Source organism: Penicillium manginii (assembly GCF_028828005.1).
Source record: "Penicillium manginii strain IBT 31320 chromosome Unknown utg000001l:1.0-3466041.0:1.0-3467806.0, whole genome shotgun sequence".
In the NCBI taxonomy this organism is placed as follows: domain Eukaryota; kingdom Fungi; phylum Ascomycota; class Eurotiomycetes; order Eurotiales; family Aspergillaceae; genus Penicillium; species Penicillium manginii.
In genome coordinates this window covers 1,722,526-1,742,962 of record NW_026643102.1, presented here as the reverse complement: position 1 = coordinate 1,742,962, position 20,437 = coordinate 1,722,526, and the positions used below count along the sequence as shown (strand labels likewise).

Below are 20,437 nucleotides of genomic sequence, written 5' to 3'. Positions count from 1 at the left end.
CACTGGAGAAGCCCTTCCAGACACTCCACCCAATTCTTTCTCTTTATATTTTATCTTGTTGCCCGGTCTTCGGATCGCTTAGGGGTAGCTTTTTGATTTTTCCTCTACTACAGACGATCCTCCACATATCGAGGGACATTCGTTCTGTACAGTTTTTTCTCGAAAATCTATTGATCAGGGGAGACCCGGCCCAATCAGCCCTACTCAAACACGTCCTGGTCACAACGAGCCCAAGCAGTTCAGACATAAAACGAAGCAACCGAGATATTCTCGTGGGAACTCCAAAGAGTCCAAAACGAACCCACACCGACTTGCGCGCCGGCCGCATATGCCGCGATTCTTCGTCAAGGCTGGCTCCTCGACGGAATGCGTCTCCTCCGCCGTACGCTCCCCCCGCTGAGTCGCCTCGCGAGCCAGACCTAGATCTCTCTCGGACGAACCCACTTCCTCAACTACTCCGGCCTACGGCAACATTGCCCGCGGTCCAATTCATGAAAGAAGTGACTTCCACAGCGCCGCCCGCTGTCGCGCCCTCCCCGACCTCCTCGACATCCCACACCCCACTCGGCAGCGATGCTGGCCAAGCTGCTCCTTCACCCCTTCACCCGCGGGTGGCTGTCATACTGGGGGTTGACCGCAGATGGTACATCCCTCTGCTGGTCTGTCGGGCAATGAGCACGGTGCCTTCTGCCTGGTGGGGGCTGCGATGCGCCTTCACCTTTTTGGCAGAACTGTTGCATATTCGGCCCGGCATGGGACGCGAGGGGTGGGCGGCGGCGATTGTAGGCAGCGTGGGACAGGAGTGGGATGTTGAGAGGAGGTTTCGTGTTACTGAAGTCGCTCTGGCTATTATGTGGGTAAGTAAAGAGGTGGCACGCGATGTGATATTTCAACCGTGACTTTTTCGGGCTGGGAACCAGTGATGCTAACTTTCTCGCCAGTGCTGTGCATCCGCATATCTATCTTATTTCTTTGCAGATTGTATGATGTCTCGATGGTAAGTTTCACTCGCCCTGAACATTCGCTATCATTCATTTTCCTCACCGGTTCTCCACTTCCAGGCTCTTGAATTATACACCTCCGGCGGTTGTCATCCGCCTTTTAACAACGAATGGATTGATCGCATACACTACTTCCTGGGTTCTCTATCTCTCTGGCGCATCCTCTGACCCTAGGCTTCTACTACCCGCCTGGATATCCATCACCACTGTACGTGCTTTTCCTGCCCATGGAAACACCAATTGATGATAGTGACTAACCCTTTTCACCAGAGCTTAACCTTCGTCTACCACGCTACCCAAAACCACGCGACGATAAAACGAGAAACAACAGCATCCTTACTAGTCGTCTCAGTGGCCAGTTTCCTCAGCATGTCCTCGCTGCTCTTACAACTCCATCTCACCCGCGAAAACGAACCAGAAGTCCCAGTCTTCGTGATCACCCGCAAACTCTGGGACTGGGCGGTAGCAATCTTCCTGCGCATGCGAGTCGCAGATCCCGCAGAACTTTGATAACACCCTTTGCCTCATTTCATTCTATTCCATTTCTCTTCTTTCCCCCTTTCGCTTTGCTTTTCTCCTCGTCTCCTTTCCGGGGGTCTATATTTACATATATTTCTTCCTTATGCACTACCCCAAAACCTACCGGTCGATACCACCGAGTGCCAGCGTTGCCGCGAGATCGGGCCGAATTGTATATTTCGGGATTGTCATTTTCTTTTCTGGAGTGGGTGCATAGCATGAATTGTGTTAGGGCTCTGCTTTTTTTGTGATCATGTACACACCGATCTTTGACAGATCTATTTACTTTCTTACCTAATTGCATTTACCAGTAGTACTATACTCTCACCTAAAAAGTCGGTATGTATGTAGAATAGTTGTATTTACAATCGGTGGACCTAGATAACGAATACCGGCAATCTGAACCTAAATAAAAGGCGCAGTTGATCAATGTTCGAGTTCAAGGGAACCTTTAGGTGCAACCTGCTTCCGCGCCGGATATCATTCCTGAGTCATCCCACCTACTACCTGACGTGATTACTGCATCCTCCCTTGTAGCACAATTGGTAGTGCAAGTGATCTCGGATCACTGTGTTGTAGGTTCGAGTCCTATCAGGGGTTTTTTCTTCCCACATTGAATTTAGTTTTTACATTAAACTTCCTACCTAGGTACTAAGACTTGACTATCAGAAATAGTAGATACGCAATCTGAAAAGGGCTGGAACATGGGAATACACCGTAAACGCGAATCAAGTACCCTATCGGGCCTTTGAAACCAGTACTGCAACTACTAGTAGTACTGCTGCATGAATGTAAATACTAAAGCAGGAGCGCACTCAGGGTAACCTACATGTACTACAAGACACAGTCCTAGTATCCTAGCAATTCAATTCCATGTTTCCGATCAGCAGCTATGGCAAGGAATGCAATGCAGAACATGGAAGAAAAGAGCAGATAAAAAGGGGAGAAAGTAAAAGGAAGACGGTAAAGACCGACCAGGCGAGCACATGCGCACAAAGCAAAGGAGTCATGAGAAGCTCAACCCTTCCTCTCGAAACCCTAAACACCCGGAGCTTCTCGCCACGCAAGACGCAGGGTCCCGTCGGAAAAGCAAAGGAATGGAAAAAAAAAGGATAAGAGAATAAGATGGTGAAAAAATAAATAAAGTAAAAGCACACACGCGCAAACAAGTGAAGAGTTAAAAAACGCATCGTCTGTCTATGCAGGTATGGGTATCTACCAACGCCTCGTTCCGTCGTGGATCCCGTTCTGTGGAAAAGAAACACTAATGATAATGCCGAGTATGAGAGGAGGAACAACCCCGATTTCCGGCCGGTCATGCTGGGACCGTATCGCTGGAAATACAGAGGGAAAAGCGGGGGGGTTAATCTCATATCAACAATGGCCCAAGTCTAATAAGCCGGGCTCAGAGTGGTGAAGGGCAGAAAGCAAAGACATTTGACCGACTGGGTGGGCCGGCTGTGCGCGCACAGCCGGCGGTTAGGGGATACATCGCGTGCTTCCTATCCAACCGCTCACGGGGCAACATAGACTGGGAAGAAGGGACCGGAACAAGGCATGGTGACGTGTTTAGAAACCGTGGACCTGGGCGGAATATTAGTATCGATGGGAGGACGGGGACTGTGAGGAATGGCTTTTGTCAAAGAACGTACCTTGATGGTCTTGGCATCCAGCTCAAGGCCTTCCTTCTTGTCGGTCAAGAACTCCTGAACATCCTTACGCTGATCTCCTTGAAGCTGAATCACCTCACCCATCTCGGTGTCGGAAACAATGGTGCCATTGCAAGCTGGAAGGGAAGGGTGTTAGATATCGTTTCGTTCCTCATGTACCATGGTTGGCGATGAGGGGGAGGGGTGAAAGGAAGTAACGTACCGAACTTCTTCTTGATGACCTTCAGAATTTTCTTCTGGTCAAACTTCTTTGGAAGACCCTGAACAGTGGTCAGAGTCTTACGACCATTGCGCTCTGTAGTATATATGGTTAGCACGTGCCCAAGGTCCAAGTAAACACGGGGCTTAAGTCGTAGTGGGGTTCGACTAGGAGAGGAAGACGAAGTAAAGGGACGTACGCTGAATCCGAATATGGATGTAATTCTGAGACTGTTTAGTCTCGCCGGTGTCTTCGTCAGCTTCGGCGAAGGGGTCTGTTGAAGAAAATGTGTCAGCCGCAGTCCAGTGCCAGAACTTTACCCCGCCACAACGATCGACGAGGGGGGAGCAGTGCGATGCAACCCTCCCAATCACCCCAAGCACATGAAGCCAGAAGCCAAAATGTATTCAAGTTGCAGACACTACTGCATCAAGACCGCTCGAGGGTGGTGTTGAGGCAGGTACAATATATGCAGGCGTGAAGTGGGAGGGAGGGGGGGGCAGGTGGCGACCCAACTTACCGAAGGTCTTGAGGTTTTCGATGGACATAAACTCGGCCTTTTGTCGTAAACGACTCTTGAAATCGGTGTTGGTAAAGAGAGCGAGGGGGAGATTCAGTATCTCTGGAAAGTGAGCGATCGAGAGCGTGTGTGGGGAAGATGAAGGTGGTCTGGTGTTCGAGGGAAGAATCAGAGGGAAAGGCAGAGTTGACTAGCCTTTTGTGACGGGGTGCCCGGGAAGGCGGTGTGTGACTAAGCACCCACTGAACCCGTGAATAGCTACATGCGATAGTGACAGTGACAGTGATGGTCGACTTTTTACTAACTAGTATTTACCTAAAGTACACGGAGTAGACAGTACAGTACAGTTCAGTGTTGCTTCAATTAATCTAATCGCTAGAGTGCTAGAACATGTCAAGTGGTAGCATGGTCCATTTACCGGACACAAATCCACTCATTATTTGTACAGCATGAGTCAACCCATCGTACAGCCACCATTTTACTGGACAGGCAGTGCAGCTGTGACCTCTAGACGAGATTTCCAGCCGTCTCACCCCGGCCGCACGGATTATACGAATTGACGATTAGGCAGGTTGGTATTGAGATAATGGTATCATTGAGGTTCGGAGGTTTAGGCGGGAACTGGAGCGGCGACGCCGCCCTTAGCCTGAGGAGGCAGGAACATGGGGAAGTAGGTCTGCGGATATAGTCAGAGAAAAATGCACGAGCAATTAGTGGGTGGATGGTGGCGAAAGGACATACAACGACCAGCGCCATCACTAGAAACAGACAGATTGGTTAGTATACGGTGACCTCAGCGCGGACAGGGTGTATACGAACAGGACATCATGACCGACATGTAAGCCGGTGTGGAGGCATTCTTCTTTTGCTCGGGCGACTCGGACAGCCAGGACTGGAGGGAGAAGACGAAAGACACCCTGTAACCGTGTCAGAAAGGGTCGGATCCAACGGAACTCTGGGTATGGGTGTCATGAGCATACCATCCAATCATCCTTTAAGAGCGAACATTTTGTTAACCACGAGATACTATCTGATGATGATTTCTTCGAATGCGCCGCTCGGCTTACCTGTTGCGCGTGAACATCTAGAATGTGTCAGCTCACTGCTTCACAAGCTCGGAACGCCGACCTTGATCGGTTTATCGGGGAAGAACATACCGCAGCCATCGGCATAGTGCTCGACATGGTGCCTGCTGCTATATCAGAATCGACGCTCACATGGTGCCAGGTCCCAATGCTGGCGGGGGAGGGAGGAGGTGGAATGAGGTGTGGCGTACTGGACATATCGGCCTCGCTGGTGCTCTTAGGCGGGTCGACATAGGGGATCGCTGGTGCCACGTCAGTATTGAACAGATGGAGATGAATAAATTCGACTGACCGAGATCCGCCCGTCGCATATCCTTGGTTGACGACATCTTGCTGTGCGGAGTGGAAGATAGGAGAGAGGACAGAGGTGAATAGCCGCCAAGGCCCAAGGCGAATGGGAAGTCCCCCCCCGGGGAAGTGTGGCCTGAGGCAGACTACGGAGAACTTTCGACTGGGGGACAATTGGGAGATAATGGACTAGTACTACGAATTGTCATATCGAAAATATAGCGACTACATAGCTAGAACTCCGGATACAAGAAATCATGATCTAGAGAAAAGAAATTTCGACATTTCAGCAGGGAAAAGAAAGGCCCGGGCTGTCGGTTAGGCAATCTTTGATCACCGCATACTTGCAGGGCGACCCGCTCAAACCTGGGGACGATCTCAGTTCCGAAATGGTCGGTGAGACGTTGCCAGATGTGCTGCAGATCGAGATGGTGTCTGGATTGGCCTGGTCGCACACGCATCACGCATCGGACCTCCTTGCATCCTGCAAGCACAGCATCTTTCATCTCCAACCGGGCCACGCCGACGGGGGAAAGGGCGCCATTTACCGATGGCCAGCCATTGTTGCAGCAATGAGATAAAGCCCAGCCCAACCCAGCCAGCCTCAAAACAGTGCAGAGTGCTTGATGGTACGACCACCACGACCCACACCTAGTTCGGAAAAAAGGCCCAGCTGATACGATTCCAGCGATGCAGCCATCCGACAGTGGGCCGGTAGTGCGGAATGTGGACGCCTCGGAGTCCGTCGAGCGCGGGTTGCGTGCCGAACGGATTGGATGGGGGAGACAAATAGGGAAAATAGGGAAAATAGGGCAGATAGAGACAATCATCAGCCGAGAGAGAGAGAGAGAGAGAGAGACTGACCACTCACCCTACACCGAGTCCTGCAGATTGATCCAATTCCATGTCTATCATGTCCATCTTGTGTATCATGTCCAGCTGCGACTAGCACGGGGAAATGGGGACTTGATTCCGCGTGGACAAACCCCCCTTGTGAAGATCAAGTGGGCCAATTCAGGAAGGGAGATGCGACGGCAAAATGAATTTAGGTCAAGCCGTTATGGATAGCCGACGGAGAATCCTAAACAAAGGGTTCCGTAGAAAACAAGTAAGCTGTTCCGAGGATGGAAAGGGGTCAAAGGGGGGGCTACGGATGATAATCCGAGGGTCTCAAGGATGGGATCTAGTATGGAGACAGAGTACATAATAGTATTGATTCTGTGCACTACAGTAGTAGTATGAGTGGACAGATCAGATTTATACTCTCCGTAGACCGGTTAAAAGGGGCCAATGGATCCTCCAACTACCTAGGTATACTCTCTACTGTATACTTGGGAGGGAAAAGAGATATAGAGATATGTGGTATATGTCCATTTTAATGGAACACCCGAGACAACAATATTTACCCATCTGCCTTTCATCTGCCTTCCTCATCTGCCTTCATCGGCCTTGATCATACAATAACCACGCCACTCATCGCAGGGTTTGTGGAGGAAGACTGATTCCGTCGATCCGGTGGAGCCCCGGAGGAGGACGGCTGATTTGTGCCGACTTACGTTATCCTCATCAACACCTCCGATAACGCCTTTCTTCTTCTCTTCTTTCCCTCTCCTGTATACCAGATTTCACAAAAAAAGAAAGAAGCATTAAACGCGTTCCTATTGCCCGCTCGGGCCCCCGCAATCGCCTATCACACCTCGTGAACACTGCATGTCGTGAGCTGTGATTTGGACCGATCGACCTCGCATCTGCATCAATCGATATCCCCGACTCCCTCTCCCGCCCCCCAGTCGCCAAGTCTCCCTCTGATGGTCTTACGTCGCCTATTTCCTTTCACCGTCCCATATATCGTCCAGTAACAAGCCCAACAACTCGAATGATTTACAGAAACCCCTTCGGACAAGACACCATGAGCCTAAGATGAACCCCCATTCCTCTGCCGGCGGCCAATCATGGGGCCACCCGATGCGCTCGCTGAACGGTGGCCCTGCTCGGCCTGATCAGGCATCAGTGTCTCTCCAGTCCAATATTCCAGTCGAATCCTCGCAACTGTCATCCCGCCAGCCCATCGCGATCGACTTGACCGGTGGCGGGTCCGAATCGCAAGACAGAGAACCGCCGCCGAAACGACCGCGACTCGATGTATCTGGATCGTCAAATTTGAGCGAAGCTGGTGCAACAGTTAATAGCGCGGAAACAAAAAATACTCCGGGGAGCGCCGGTTCGCGAACACAGCTCAGCTGGCGCGGCCGGCCGCTGTGGTCGTTCCAGGCCGTCATGTCGGAAATTCCGGGCAGCGAGAGTCGAGCCGATGGTGCAACTTCGAAGCCCTCATCGCCGCCTCCATTACCTATTCAACCATGGAGCAATGCACCCGCAGACCGTTCGCGAAATGTGGGTACACAAACTACAGAGAACATGCCCGACACCAAGGTCCAAACAACACCTTATCGCATCCAGGTCCCTTCCGTGGCACCAAAAATCAAAGGCGAGAGTAAGTCGATTGAACTGGTTTCCATGAAATTCATCGAGATGGCTAACACATGCCCTTTAGAAGTTGCCGACTTCGCGCCGTGGACAGGGAATCATCCGGAAGATATTCTCAACGAACAAACCGCCAAGCAAGGATACTATGACCGAACCCAAGTCTCTCAGAACGAGTCAAACACGGCCCGCCCCGCTCTATACACCCAGTTCAAACACCGCGCTGGTCTGCAAATGCTTTCATCTGTATTCTCGGCTGCGATGGAGATGCGACAAAACCACAATACCATCAATGCCCCGTCAACCTTCAAGCCTCCGCCACGAGTCACGCTCACCGACAACAAGCGAGAGGCCTGGCTTCGAGACCTCGCCAACCAATCTGTTCCGCTGCGACGACTCAGCAGAACTATCCCACACGGTATCCGCGGCAAGGTCCTTCTCGATCAGTGTCTAGGCAAATGGATTCCAGTTGCCCGAGCTGTTTGGCTTGCAAAATGTGTGGGTGCCAACGAGATTCGAGCCTTCAAAAGAAAGGGCACCAGTGGTGCTTTGGCCGTGGGGTTGGAGACAAAGTGGGTACGAGATTGGACTTCCAATGTACAACAGTTTGTGGAGGGTGTTTTTAGCTCCCCAAAGTCTTTGAACTGGAAAAGCAAGATGACTTATGCAGTTGGATTAACTGCCCGTCTGTTCTTTGAGAACCTGCTGGACCACGATAATTTCCTTGAGTGGTTCCTTTCATCCTTTGAGGCGGCTTCCATCGCCACAGTCCCTGTTTGGTTATTGATGCTTGGCATTTACTGGAACAATATCATGCGGTACCGACGACGGGGACGACAATTGGCTGAAATATTACTTCAAAAACTCCAACAGGTGGGTCCATTTTATATCTCTACCTTGTGCGATCAACGCTAACCCTTAATTATAGACTTCTGAAGTCAAGCTCAGCACCCTCAAGCCTCTTGTGGATCGATTATCTCGTTTCATCACAAAACTGGCCCGTGAACATACCTCATCCATGGTATTGCCGAATTCATGGGATTTGTACAAATCACAAGTGTCATCATGTCTCGATTTGGAACAGAAAGCAGACCGAATCCTTTTTCAAAGCCTCTCAGAGCGCAATGCACGAGTGCAACGACCGCGCCACTCGAAACAGGCCGCACGAGGCTCACCCCAGCAACGCATCATTCGACTTCTAGACTCGGTATTATCTACACGGGACATCTCATCGGTCTCCTCTGCCTGCCTGGATGCAGTAAGCAACAGAGCTGTTTTGGTCTCAAAGTTATTGGAATGGCTCGCCACACCGTTCCGTCATGGTATTTGTCGAGTCTACATAGGAGTTCGCCTTCTACGAAAGTGGAAAGCAGCTGGAGTTGATGTTGACGACCATATACTCGCCTTTCTTACGCGGACCGGGAGCTCCAAAAAGCTCAACATGGACAATATTTACCACGCCGTATCCGAGCTCGTCAGGTCACAGACTTTCTCGGTTGGTCGATATCTTCAATGGTTGATGGCAAAGGGAATTACGAGCTTTGCTTCGAACGAACAGAGAACGGTAAGTGTTAATATGACTCAAAATAGTTGAATTTCCTGGAGCTAATTTCCATCAAAGCTGCACGATCTGCCATGTGATGTTGGATTGATCGTCCAGCTTCCTGTTGGCCGACTTCCAGAGCATGTGAGTAACTTGCGTGGTACTCTATTGAACCGCATGGGATTCTCCGCTTCGGAAGAGACTGCAATGATCGCGAGTGTCAAGGATCTGATTTCCCGTCGTCTCCCTGCTCTTTTCGACGCACCAATGGACGCAAAAGAACCCCTTCAAGTGTTCCCCGCGAAAATGAGTTGGGCCGTCAAAGCCGAAGTCTGCCAATGGCTACGACGCACGATCGCCGATTACACCCGTGACGCCACCCAGTAAGTCTTCTTGACCTCTTTCTCACTTTCAATAATACCAACGTCATTATTAGTTCAAGTTTCCGAACTGCCTTCTCCAGCGAGAAGGTTCCCTCTATCTCTGCCGTTTCACCGAGCGAGTTCTACATCATCCGTGACATCTTGGAGAACTTTGGTGATATTTCCATGCTTGCAGACATCTTGAGAATCACGTCGAGCTCTGAAGACTACACTGTTCTTGCATCTATCGCCGACACTACAAACTGCCACTTCGACTCTCTGTGTGCAATTGGCGCAACCGCCGACCTATTCCGAAAAGTTGTAGACGCATATGCCGGGTTGAAACGGTTCGGCATCCCGAATTTGGACCTTATGTTTTCTCTTATCGAATTGGGCATGCGCATCCCCAACGAGCTAAACACCATTGCCATTCTACGACAAGACCTCTCCCGCATGGAGAACCGGTCCGTTATAGCCGCATCATCGCCGGTATCTGACCATATTCCCGATTCACTAGGAGATGCCGATCCTCTGTTCCGCGAAAAGCTGGACCATTTCCTTTCATCCGGAAATATCATGGATGAGCCTACCCTTGACACCATATTCAATACTTTGACCAAGCACTTGGAATCTGGCAATGACGGTGCGAAGTTGTCGGCAAACGACACATGCCGATATCTAGCGCAGCTCCGATCATTCCAGCCGAAGCATTTCGATGGGATCCTCGCCCGCTGGGTTTGTAGCCATCTGCGGGCGCCTGATCGCTGTACTTTACTTCGTATCCTTCCACCTCTCATTGGAGTTGGGTGTGTCACTATCCGGTCATTTTTGTCTCTTGTGAAACGGATTTCATACTCTGCCAAGGTCATCCCCAACGCAGCGAGTCTTCCAGCGGATCTTGTCGCGCTTCTTGTGACTCGTGCGGAGGATGACGGGTACCTTGACTTGGTCTCCTACCGGTTCCGACTTGCACAACAAGAGTTCCTTTCAAAGGACTCTGATCAGGCTCTTGGGATCGCCTGCAGTGCTGCTGCAGCTCTTGATACGTCAACTTCAACCCCGATCGTCCAACGTAAGAATCTGGAAAACTCGATGGTCACGCTGTTGCACGAGCTCCTGGTGCGCAATCCTGGCTGCTCAGATCAGAAATGCGTGCAGAACCTCTTAAGTCAACATCCAGCGGCACTCGCTTTGCTGCAGAGAGCGCTCGACATCTTGCTCGACGCTGACTTTGAAAAGCGCTCGTCGGGTGTGGAAGCTGCTACCTCATCGACCTACAACCAGTGCTCAGCGAATCAGGGTTCGGTTGTTTCCGAGGTCGAGAAACTTGCCAGTACAACAGACGACTTCTCGCTGCCATTTTGCCAACTGAAGCTTCAGGTTCTCTTCAATGCCGACTCTGGACACGAGTTCCGAGACAGGTTTGTAGATGCGATGTTCAAAACGGTCGTGGCAGATTCTCGTTCGCAGAAGCTTCACTGGGTTGACCTCGTTTCTCTTATGAACCCAGATGCTGTCCGCCAAATTCGCGAGCGTGCTGAAAAAGAATTTTTCGCCATCCCAATCTTTGAAGAAGCGACCGAAACCCTTTCGTCTCCACGAAACATGGGCACTCTTCAAACAGCCAAGTTGTATCTCACCATTATCGAACAGCTTTCCGGCAGTATACCTGACTCGGGGACCCCGGCCGTTGCTTCGGCTGTCGTGGAAAAGATGGACGCGTTGCTCCAGAAGATTCTGACAATGCAGCCAAGCTCCCACAACAATGATAGAAGGCGAACTGCGGCCTCGCCGAACCAACAACGGAGCCATTTCGAGCGATCCCTCGCCTTTTGGTTCTCTGCGCTCTTGCGCATGGCTGTCCTCCACCGTGCTTCATTCATGCAACCTTCCCCGACTCTGAAAATTGGTTCTCCTCAAGAGCAAACTCGATTGTTGACGTCAATATTCTGTGTCGCGCTCTCTCGTCTTCCCGGTGAAGTTCTACGCCTCTTCCCAGGGGCGGACTACTTTCCCCATCCAGGCGCTTCCGAGAACCACAGCCCTTGCCCGGGAATTCTATTGCAGACCCATGCCTTGGATGTGGCTGCCTCCTTGATCGATGTGTTCCCAGACGAGGTTCGTCTCCAATGTGGCCGCTTTCTCAAAGATAAATGCCCGCCTTTCGTCCCACTCCAAAACGACACCCGCTTCTCCTACCTTCTCGGGCCCACGTCCGATTTTTCTGCTGCTGCTGCTGCGCTACAGTCAGCTTCAGCTCCATCTCCAGCGGCATCGGCATCAACGCCTACTCAGTCATCCGCCAACTTCCCTACCGCTACCACGTACCAACAACCACCAGCGCCGTCATCTGGCCCTCCGAACGGACTCGCTGAAATCTCCAAATGTACGGTCAATCAGCTGCGCCTTGACCATCGTGGAAGGATAGGTGCCCCGTTCCCAATCCGCTCCTGGGAACTATTGGAGGATGCAGCACCGTTCGTTGGAGTCAACGACACTGCTGTAAACCTGAGTTACTTTGATGCCAGACGTGTCCGAGCCTAAAGCAGGACCTTGAGCTCGGCATACACACACCCCCTCACCCTCTCCTCTTTCTCTCCTTTCATTTCAAACATCTCGATTTCAACTTCTCTGCCAATACCCCTTTTTTTCTCATTAACCCCGATACACCTCTTGTCTTATTCATGTCATGTTCAAATTGCATTTTGGAGCGCGAAGCCAAATCGGAGCATCTCATCACTTGCATCCTCTCTAGCATTGTCGCATATTTCTCATTACAGCAAAGCATTTGCGGGACCATGAAAATTCAACTCTTTATGACAATGAACACACTCCATGATGCTTGTTGCTTTGAGTTCCGGGTCGTTTTTTTCCCCCCGGTTCTCTGTCCTTCTCTGCCTTTCTATCTATTCATATCTTATTACTATTGCGCAATCCGGCGCCGGTGTGTCTGGGAGGAACGGTTCACGTCTGCATTTTGCATTCTTGTACATATACCACTGCGTTTCTATCCTCGGACGGGACCTGGCGTTGTCTCGGTATCAGACCAATGTGTCAAAGTTCCATTCTATTTTATGATGTCTCTTCTGGATCGGAAATCGTCGTTTCATGGTTCAATAACCGGTTTTAAGTAGATCATTTAGGCTACTACATTTTCCTCCCAGATAAACCTGTCAGGGTCAATTAAAGCACTATACAAGAACTCCTCTTTTCCAAGCCCCTTTAATATTGTACTAAATTCCACGATCTCATTTTATTTCATGGCGCCCACCAGGTTACTAAGAACTAGCCTAAATAACTAACTATATTAGATCCACTTAGGGCTAGTATGTCTTTCTCCGAAACAACTCCGCCTAAATGCTCCAGCGTAGCCACTGGCATCAAAACTGCTTCCACCCCAGGGTCCTGGCTATTCCCAAAGAGGAAATCACTCCGCAGGGCTGGCGACTTGGTTGGGAACTGAAACAAAAGCCATGAACCTAGGCCTATCAAGCATTTATACCGACTCGTCACATTGGCCAGACTAGACACCACATTGGAGGAAATTCATTTTATCGTCTCCACATCCGAACTCCGAAGAATCCGAGCAATATAGGAACAAATGAACTGGTCCCTGATCTAGTCCTATTCAAGTCTGATTCTAGAAGATGTCAACTTCGTCAACAGCCACGACGAAAAGCTATATAATGGCTCCGCTCGCGCGCCATCCATCCCTGCCGGATATCATCGATCAACTCACTACATTCTTTTAATACACTCTCTTTTAATCACACCCACCATGGTCCCCAGCATCAAGCTCTGCGTCATCGCCCTCCTCGGCGCAGCCTCTGTCCAGGCTGCACCTGCGACTGACATTGTGCCTACTGTCGCCTCCGCGCTGGAACGCCGGGCGTCTAGCTGTACTTTCACCGGCTCCAAGGGAGCTGCCTCTGCCATCGCGGCCAAAACCTCTTGCTCGACCATCACTCTGAACAATGTTGCCGTCCCCGCCGGAACTACCCTCGATCTCACTGGACTGAAGAAGGGAACCAAGGTACGGCCCTAAGCAAGAAAGGCCCTGGGCTTCAATATCCTCAGTATATCCAGTTCCCCGGCTAACATATGTACGTATTCTTCCAGGTCATCTTTGAGGGCGAGACCACTTTCGGCTACAAGGAATGGTCCGGACCCCTCGTCTCCGTGTCTGGAACCGACATCACCGTCACAGGTGCCTCTGGCGCTGTCTTGAACGGTGACGGTGCCCGGTGGTGGGACGGCAAGGGCACTAACGGCGGCAAGACGAAGCCCAAGTTCTTCTATGCTCACAAGATGATCAGTTCCAGCATCCAGAGCCTCAAGATCAAGAACTCGCCCGTCCAGGTCTTCAGCATCAACGGTGCCAGCGAGCTCACCCTGAACAAGATCACCATTGACAACGCCGACGGCGACAGCGGCGGTGGCCACAACACCGATGCCTTCGACGTCGGCTCCAGCACCGGTGTCTACATTACCAACCCCACCGTCCACAACCAGGACGATTGCTTGGCCGTCAACTCCGGCAAGGTCAGTTTACTTCACTCCGACTGAAGGGCCAATTGGCTAATCTAACATTTCCACCTGCAGAACATCCACTTCACCGGCGCCACCTGCACCGGCGGCCACGGTATCTCCATCGGCTCCGTCGGCGGCCGCTCAGACAACACCGTCGACACCGTCAACATCGAAAACTGCAGCATCACCAACTCTCAGAACGGCGTGCGCGTCAAGACCGTCTACGGCGCCACCGGCTCCGTCAAGGGCGTCACTTACAAGGACATCACCCTGTCCGGCATCACCAAGTACGGCGTCGTCATCGAGCAGGACTACAAGAACGGCAGCCCAACTGGCAAGCCCACCAACGGCGTCCCCATCACCGGCCTCACTCTGAACAACGTCAAGGGCACCGTTTCCAGCAGCGCTACTGATATCTACGTCCTCTGCGCGTCTGGCGCTTGCTCTGGCTGGGACTGGAGCGGTGTTAGCGTCAAGGGTGGAAAGACTAGCAGCAAGTGCTCCAATGTGCCTAGCAGTGCTAGCTGCTAAGCTAAGCCAAGCTGCTGCAGAGTGAGTAGATTGTGGGCATTGGTGCTCAAGTTCTTTTCTTACATACTTTGTACTACTGGTATTACATACTTCTAGAATTTCTTTTTGTTGGGAACTTAGAAACGGGGATGGGGGTGCGGTGGACTATTGTGGATAAATCTCGGAATAGCGATTCAATTGATTTGCATTACGCTGTTTCGAACATACATGAAATCTTTCGTACAAATAAACAAGATAAAGCTAACAAAATAATCCGGAAGCAAATATTACAACTGTGAAAAAAAAATGTGCTAGAATCCGAATATCCAAAGATATCAGACGGACTCGGCAGAAAGCAAAGTATCAAAACAACATTTGAAGCGAATATCAAACAGCACATGAATAACAAAAAAAAAAACAAAAAACAAAAAACTTTGTAGCGTCAGCAAAAGACAGAATTTAAAAAGGCCCAAAATAGCTTGAAGCTAACGCGCAAAAGAGTAACCTTCCGTATCAAAAATATCGCCAGTCTGTAGGTCAAAAACCATAACAGCCTCGTAACGACGAGGAATATTCTCTAGGCATCTATCAGGGTAGCGGCCTGCGAATTCCGATCTTCTTCATCCTTCTCGGCATGCGAATCTCCATTGTCTTTCTTCATAGCCTCCAGCTTAATCTTTTCTTCAAACTCAATCTCAAGCTCCCTGGTAATTTGTTCTACCTGGGCTGGGCTCAAGTTAAGCTTGCGATTGAGGTTTTCTTGTCGCGCGCGATCGTGCACTGAAGGTCTGGTTGATCCGGGTGAGTTGCTGCCATTGGCTGTCCGGCTCGGGCTAGAGTCCCGAGAGACTGGGGGGTTTTCTGGCGTGCTTGGCTTGTTCTCAGTTGGGAGTTCGTTGGTGGTTGGGTGGTGGTTTCCGTTTTGCTTGGGTTTGGGATGAATTGTAGCGTCTGTGGTTGGGGCGGGAGAATGAGAATTGGTGGATTCCACTGGCTCTTCGGGGATTGCCTCTTTCTTTTTGTCTGAATTGGATCCATTCTCAGCAGTTTGGGACTCTTCGGATTTTGTCTCTTCCGTTTCGTCTGAGTTTGGCGATTCGTTGGATTCATTCTCGGAAGTTGGCTTGTCTGCTCCGTTTGCTTTGGGCTCGTCGGTAGCTGGGTCCTTCTGCTCAGGCTCTTGCTCTGGGCTTGGATTTTGCGCCGGCTCTTTGGACGCTTCGGAATTCTCTGGTGCCGCAGGTGGGTTGTTTATCGGTTGCGGTTGGGCTGCTGGCTGTGCTTGCTGCGGTGGATAGAATGGAGGAGCGTTGTTGTCCGGCTGCATGTAAGGCATGTTCATAGGTCCAGGCTGTGGGACGAAATACCCCGGGTCCTGTTGGAAGTATTGTTCCTGTCCAAAATGCGGGGGGAAATGTCCATTCATCGGGTTTCCTAGAGGCCCATATGGAATGAAATAGCCATTTTGCAGTGGAATCTGTTGATATCCGTTGGGGTACATCTGAGGATTGTTGTTGTTGTTGTTGCATGTAGGTGCGCCGACTATCAAAGGTCCTTGATATCCGGAATTCAAGCCTCCTTGGCCCATGTACTGTGGGTTGTTGCATCCATTTACACTGGCATCCCCAGCATGTCCGATATTAGGCTGAGGACCATTGTATGTGTTGTTTGGCGGGGGGCCATTGTACATGTTGCTTTGCTGGGGAAAGTCGTATGTGCCGTCCGGTGGAGGGGCGTTGTATATAGTGTGTACCGGAGGACCGTTGTTTGCGTTGCCTTGTGGAGGATAGTATGTGTTGGCCGTCGGGGCAACGTGAGATTGACCTGGAATGAATGGGGGAGCTCCCGGTGCCATCCTGGAAGACATGTGCTGATTCGGAGCCGAAATGTATGGAGCACCATTTGATGGGTAGCTTTCAGGATTCTGATAATTCTGAGATGGGTTCAAGGGCTGGTGACTCGGGCGCCGGCCAGGAGCACGATGAGTTCTGTCAAATCCTGAGCTATTGTTTCTATGGGGAGCAGGGCCATTACGGTGGTGCTCATATCGGTTTTTTTGCCCGCCCTCATTATTAGCTTGGGGTCTATGTTTGGTTGGCTCTGGAATTGAAGTGGGTGAACCGCCGTTGGCAAATGGGTTGCCCTCGTACGTGGTCTTGCGTAGATCGTATTTGGGGTTCCTCAGGAAATCCTGGGAAGCTGTAAGTCAAAGTGCAAAGAGATACAAGATGAAAGGTAGAAAAAGGCTTAAGCTCCACATACCTTGACCGCGTCGTTGCAATCCTCAACATATACGAATGTAGCTAAACAAGTCGCAGTATTACCGGACGCCAGTTGGATGTTTTGGAGACACAGTCCCTCGAGAGGACCTGCTGGCTCTAGGGTTTTTCTGGAGTCCTCTACAGTAATATGAGCACCGGATCGAAGTGACAGGCGTGCGGTTCCTGGGATAGTTAGCTTCGTAGTGACAAAGATGTATGAAGGGGGCACTAACGTTGTCCTTTGGCTCGCTCGACTCTTAGATCGCGGTCGTGCAAATTTATAGGAAGACCTTGAGCGGCACGGTCAAGGACCTTTTTCGGCATCTTCTACTTTCTATAGTTTAAGAGTTAGTGCCAGTCTTAATCCATCAATGAGTAGGTTGCAGAGTAACAAACCTCAAATTGTACAAAGGCCCCATGGAGTTGTGTATGTTTATCGATCTTGACCTTCGCGTAGCAACGCCCAAAATTGTCGAAATATTGCTCTATGTCAATCTTCTGTCGACCTTGATCCATTTTTGAGCAAAGGCTGTGATAAATTAGCGTATTGAACTTGAAATTTTGAGAATATCCAAAACTTACTTTCCAACGAAGATGCAAGCATCGGGAGGGAAAAGACCCTGAGCGTTGTGCGCAGATGGCTCTTCTTTTAAACGCCTCATCTGTCTTGGATGTAAGTTATTCCCGTTGGGAGCCATATCATTTTCAGCCATATTGAGCAGATTTCCAAGGCTATAAATGAACTGAGTTGTCAGTATATCAAAGATGTAGCAATAGCCCTATAAACAGCAAAGGCGCAAAGACGCAAAGACGCATTGACGATCAGCTGTGAAAGAATGTATGAGTGAGAGAGTTGATTCCCTTTTTTTTTGGTCGCGAAGACCTTTTTCCGCACACTTTTTCAAGCTCCGAAATCATTTTGGTATAGTACATGCCAGGGAACCAAACCTATCTGGGAACCGTCAACCATGGGCTTGACCTTGGGGCAGCGAGCACCAGTCGCTACGATTTCAACTTGACCCAAGCTTGAGCGACCACGCGCGAGACACAGGGAGCTTAGTAGGTAGAAAACATGGCAGTTAATCTATGGCATTACCCGGTGTCGTGTCTGGGTCTCTGTCCTGAACATCTAAGCCGATGGAACAAGGCAGGCAGCTGTTATTTCGAACAAACTTGTGATTCAGATATAATCTATAAATGCCTCATATTCTGAAACTTATTCTCTTGGATCGTAAAACATCCAAGATCAGCTAGCTCTATATTTCTTGTTGTTGGGGGCGAGGCTATTGGGTGACGCCTGCCATACGTACTATATTGGCACAATCAGCCAATTTGGGCCAGTGATGGGCAGTCTAATGGACAGCCTAAGGCTAAATCATCTCGTGACTCAGGTCTGAACCAAGGCTTAAGGGTGGGAAAGGAATTGAAAACTCTTACAGAAAGTCAAAACTAAATCCCTACACGATTGATGTTCAGTATCTCTAGTACCATACCTTAAGCTAGTCCTGAATACTTGGAATGTCGGCTCCGTGTAACGGTGCAATGTCTCGGTCTTCCCAGGGGTAATTTTATTAGCTTCTGGACCCTGGTGAGTTACTGCGAGAAATTACCGCACTCCAGGACTGTCTGACTGGATTCCCCGACATCCATGGATGCTGTACCAACGGCCGAGGGTGTTGTCATAGTCCTCCACACTTCATTGCCCAAGGTGATCTAGACCCTTCTTGTGCTTCTCTCATCAAAAACCTTAGAAGGTACTTTCGAGTCTTGAACTATTTTGTAATTCTCTATATTTTGGGTCCTATCGTAGTGGCCATCTAATAACTAGATGCTCTATACTACCTCGGCCCATCCTGTAGAGCGTAGCGACATTCGGAGCCACAACAGAACTACATTGGATAGTCCGATCCCATTTGAGCACCTCCTGTTTTATTAAGAACAAAAATGTACTATTGATAGTACCTCCATTATAGCCCTAATTCTCCACATATACGTATCCTAGGATGTGTAGTATAACTAGCTACGAGGTACCCATGTGGTTGCGTCTATCTTATCGCGGATGATCGGCGCCCGGCTCTTCCAACCTTCTTTCCTCACGCCACTGCATCTTAAACCTCACAACTCCGCGCCCAACATGATTCCCACTAGGAGCTTGGCATCTCAGGCTGGGTTCTTCAGGCGTAGTGCTGAGGAACTCGGTCGTCTTTCAAAAATCGGTATTTCATAGTCCTACCGCGAACTTTCGTCCCATTCGCGAACTGACACAACTCCAGCCTTCAACGCCGAAGGCCTACACACGCCCACAAAAGCCTACACCCTCCTCGACTTTGAAGATAGCTCTTCTGTTGAGGGATGCAAGACCATGGCCGACCGTGTCGTTGGTGGTTTCAGCACTGCCAGTCTGGATTACGAGCCCGGCCTGCCTGCGGCAAATATCCCGCCGCATGCTCGATTCCACGGCCAGATCTCCACGAAGCTTCCGTCAAACTTCCGCGTCGACCGAACCGGTATGTATACTTATAAACTAGGGATATCTCGCGGGCTCGGAGCTGATCTTTATCGCGATTGAACAGGATACGCCGCTTTCCGCAACCAAGACCGCGGCGTCTGGCTCTTTGGCCGTCTATACTGGGATCTCGATCCGTACTCCTACCTCGCCCTTCGCATTAAATCCGACGGCCGAAGATATACCGTGAACATTCAAACGGATTCCATCGTCGACACAGATATCCACCAACACAGATTGTATACCCGACACCACCGCGTGCGCGGCACGCCCACCGCCCCATCGCGCAACCCCTCCGAGTCGCGCGAACAGCTTAAAGAAATGTACCCGCACGGTCGTCCAGACGCCCTCTCCGATACTCCGCCCGAATCCACAATCATCTCCTCTTCCTCTTCAGCAACTACATCTGGCTCGACGGGCTGGGAAACAGTTCTCTTGCCGTTGAACTCCTTCGTCCGTACAAACTTCGGATACGTGGTGGAGCCACAGACTTCTATTATGCGCAACCGGGTTAAGAGCATTGGTATTGGTCTCACAGACCGCATCGATGGCCCGTTCGACCTGCGCATTCATAAGATTTGGGCGACGAATGGTATGGACGAGCAGGATGCTGCGGACGACAAGCTCATCTGCGGCGCCCATGCGCTTCCAGTCGATGAGGGTGTTCGTACGGGTTGGGCAGCGTCTAAGCTCCACGAGAAGGAAATCAATGAGAAGGAAACCAACGAGCAGCAGACATCCCCGACAAAGAAAAAGGGACTCCAGGGCCTTCGATCAGAATGGGATGAGTGATGGGCACCCAATTCAGCCATTCCCCCTTCGTTTGCGTTTTGCGTGTACAGTACATTATTGGAGATATAGTCCCAGCCTCGACGGGCCGAAAAGACAAATGTAACATTTTCGAACACTTCGATATTCTTTTCATCCTTGTCACGTATCAAAACCGCATATATATCATA

At 50.4% G+C, this 20,437-nt stretch overlaps 8 protein-coding genes across 8 annotated transcripts; 5 read left to right on the top strand and 3 right to left on the bottom strand.

The window, feature by feature from the left end:
• Positions 1-491: 491 nt before the first annotated feature.
• N7533_000618 (uncharacterized protein) lies at positions 492-1,511 on the top strand (the record flags this gene model as incomplete). Its single annotated transcript, XM_057097268.1, has 4 exons — positions 492-857; positions 942-997; positions 1,062-1,209; positions 1,272-1,511. 4 exons carry the CDS (start codon positions 492-494, stop codon positions 1,509-1,511), a joined length of 810 nt encoding a protein of 269 aa, XP_056965761.1.
• A 1,578-nt stretch (positions 1,512-3,089) lies between these two features.
• On the bottom strand, positions 3,090-3,937 carry N7533_000617 (translation initiation factor eIF1; the record flags this gene model as incomplete). Its single annotated transcript, XM_057097267.1, has 5 exons — positions 3,090-3,104; positions 3,173-3,306; positions 3,393-3,485; positions 3,589-3,663; positions 3,910-3,937. The coding sequence occupies 5 exons, from the start codon at positions 3,935-3,937 to the stop codon at positions 3,090-3,092; spliced, it is 345 nt and encodes a 114-aa protein (XP_056965760.1).
• A 582-nt stretch (positions 3,938-4,519) lies between these two features.
• N7533_000616 (uncharacterized protein) lies at positions 4,520-5,323 on the bottom strand (the record flags this gene model as incomplete). The annotated part of the gene is made up of 7 exons (XM_057097266.1): positions 4,520-4,585; positions 4,651-4,667; positions 4,729-4,826; positions 4,890-4,901; positions 4,977-4,993; positions 5,067-5,236; positions 5,287-5,323. The coding sequence occupies 7 exons, from the start codon at positions 5,321-5,323 to the stop codon at positions 4,520-4,522; spliced, it is 417 nt and encodes a 138-aa protein (XP_056965759.1).
• Positions 5,324-5,671: 348 nt separating this feature from the next.
• Positions 5,672-5,863, top strand: N7533_000615 (uncharacterized protein; the record flags this gene model as incomplete). The annotated part of the gene is made up of 1 exon (XM_057097265.1): positions 5,672-5,863. One exon carries the CDS (start codon positions 5,672-5,674, stop codon positions 5,861-5,863), a length of 192 nt encoding a protein of 63 aa, XP_056965758.1.
• Positions 5,864-7,202: 1,339 nt separating this feature from the next.
• N7533_000614 (mediator of RNA polymerase II transcription subunit 12) lies at positions 7,203-12,215 on the top strand (the record flags this gene model as incomplete). Its single annotated transcript, XM_057097264.1, has 5 exons — positions 7,203-7,776; positions 7,837-8,639; positions 8,695-9,330; positions 9,388-9,692; positions 9,746-12,215. The coding sequence occupies 5 exons, from the start codon at positions 7,203-7,205 to the stop codon at positions 12,213-12,215; spliced, it is 4,788 nt and encodes a 1,595-aa protein (XP_056965757.1).
• Positions 12,216-13,449: 1,234 nt separating this feature from the next.
• N7533_000613 (glycoside hydrolase family 28 protein) lies at positions 13,450-14,732 on the top strand (the record flags this gene model as incomplete). Its single annotated transcript, XM_057097263.1, has 3 exons — positions 13,450-13,704; positions 13,791-14,213; positions 14,274-14,732. The coding sequence occupies 3 exons, from the start codon at positions 13,450-13,452 to the stop codon at positions 14,730-14,732; spliced, it is 1,137 nt and encodes a 378-aa protein (XP_056965756.1).
• Positions 14,733-15,288: 556 nt separating this feature from the next.
• N7533_000612 (uncharacterized protein) lies at positions 15,289-17,685 on the bottom strand (the record flags this gene model as incomplete). The annotated part of the gene is made up of 5 exons (XM_057097262.1): positions 15,289-16,902; positions 16,974-17,155; positions 17,206-17,299; positions 17,369-17,501; positions 17,555-17,685. The coding sequence occupies 5 exons, from the start codon at positions 17,683-17,685 to the stop codon at positions 15,289-15,291; spliced, it is 2,154 nt and encodes a 717-aa protein (XP_056965755.1).
• Positions 17,686-19,106: 1,421 nt separating this feature from the next.
• N7533_000611 (CIA30 family protein) lies at positions 19,107-20,270 on the top strand (the record flags this gene model as incomplete). The annotated part of the gene is made up of 3 exons (XM_057097261.1): positions 19,107-19,188; positions 19,246-19,479; positions 19,546-20,270. The coding sequence occupies 3 exons, from the start codon at positions 19,107-19,109 to the stop codon at positions 20,268-20,270; spliced, it is 1,041 nt and encodes a 346-aa protein (XP_056965754.1).
• Between the last annotated feature and the right edge of the window lie 167 nt (positions 20,271-20,437).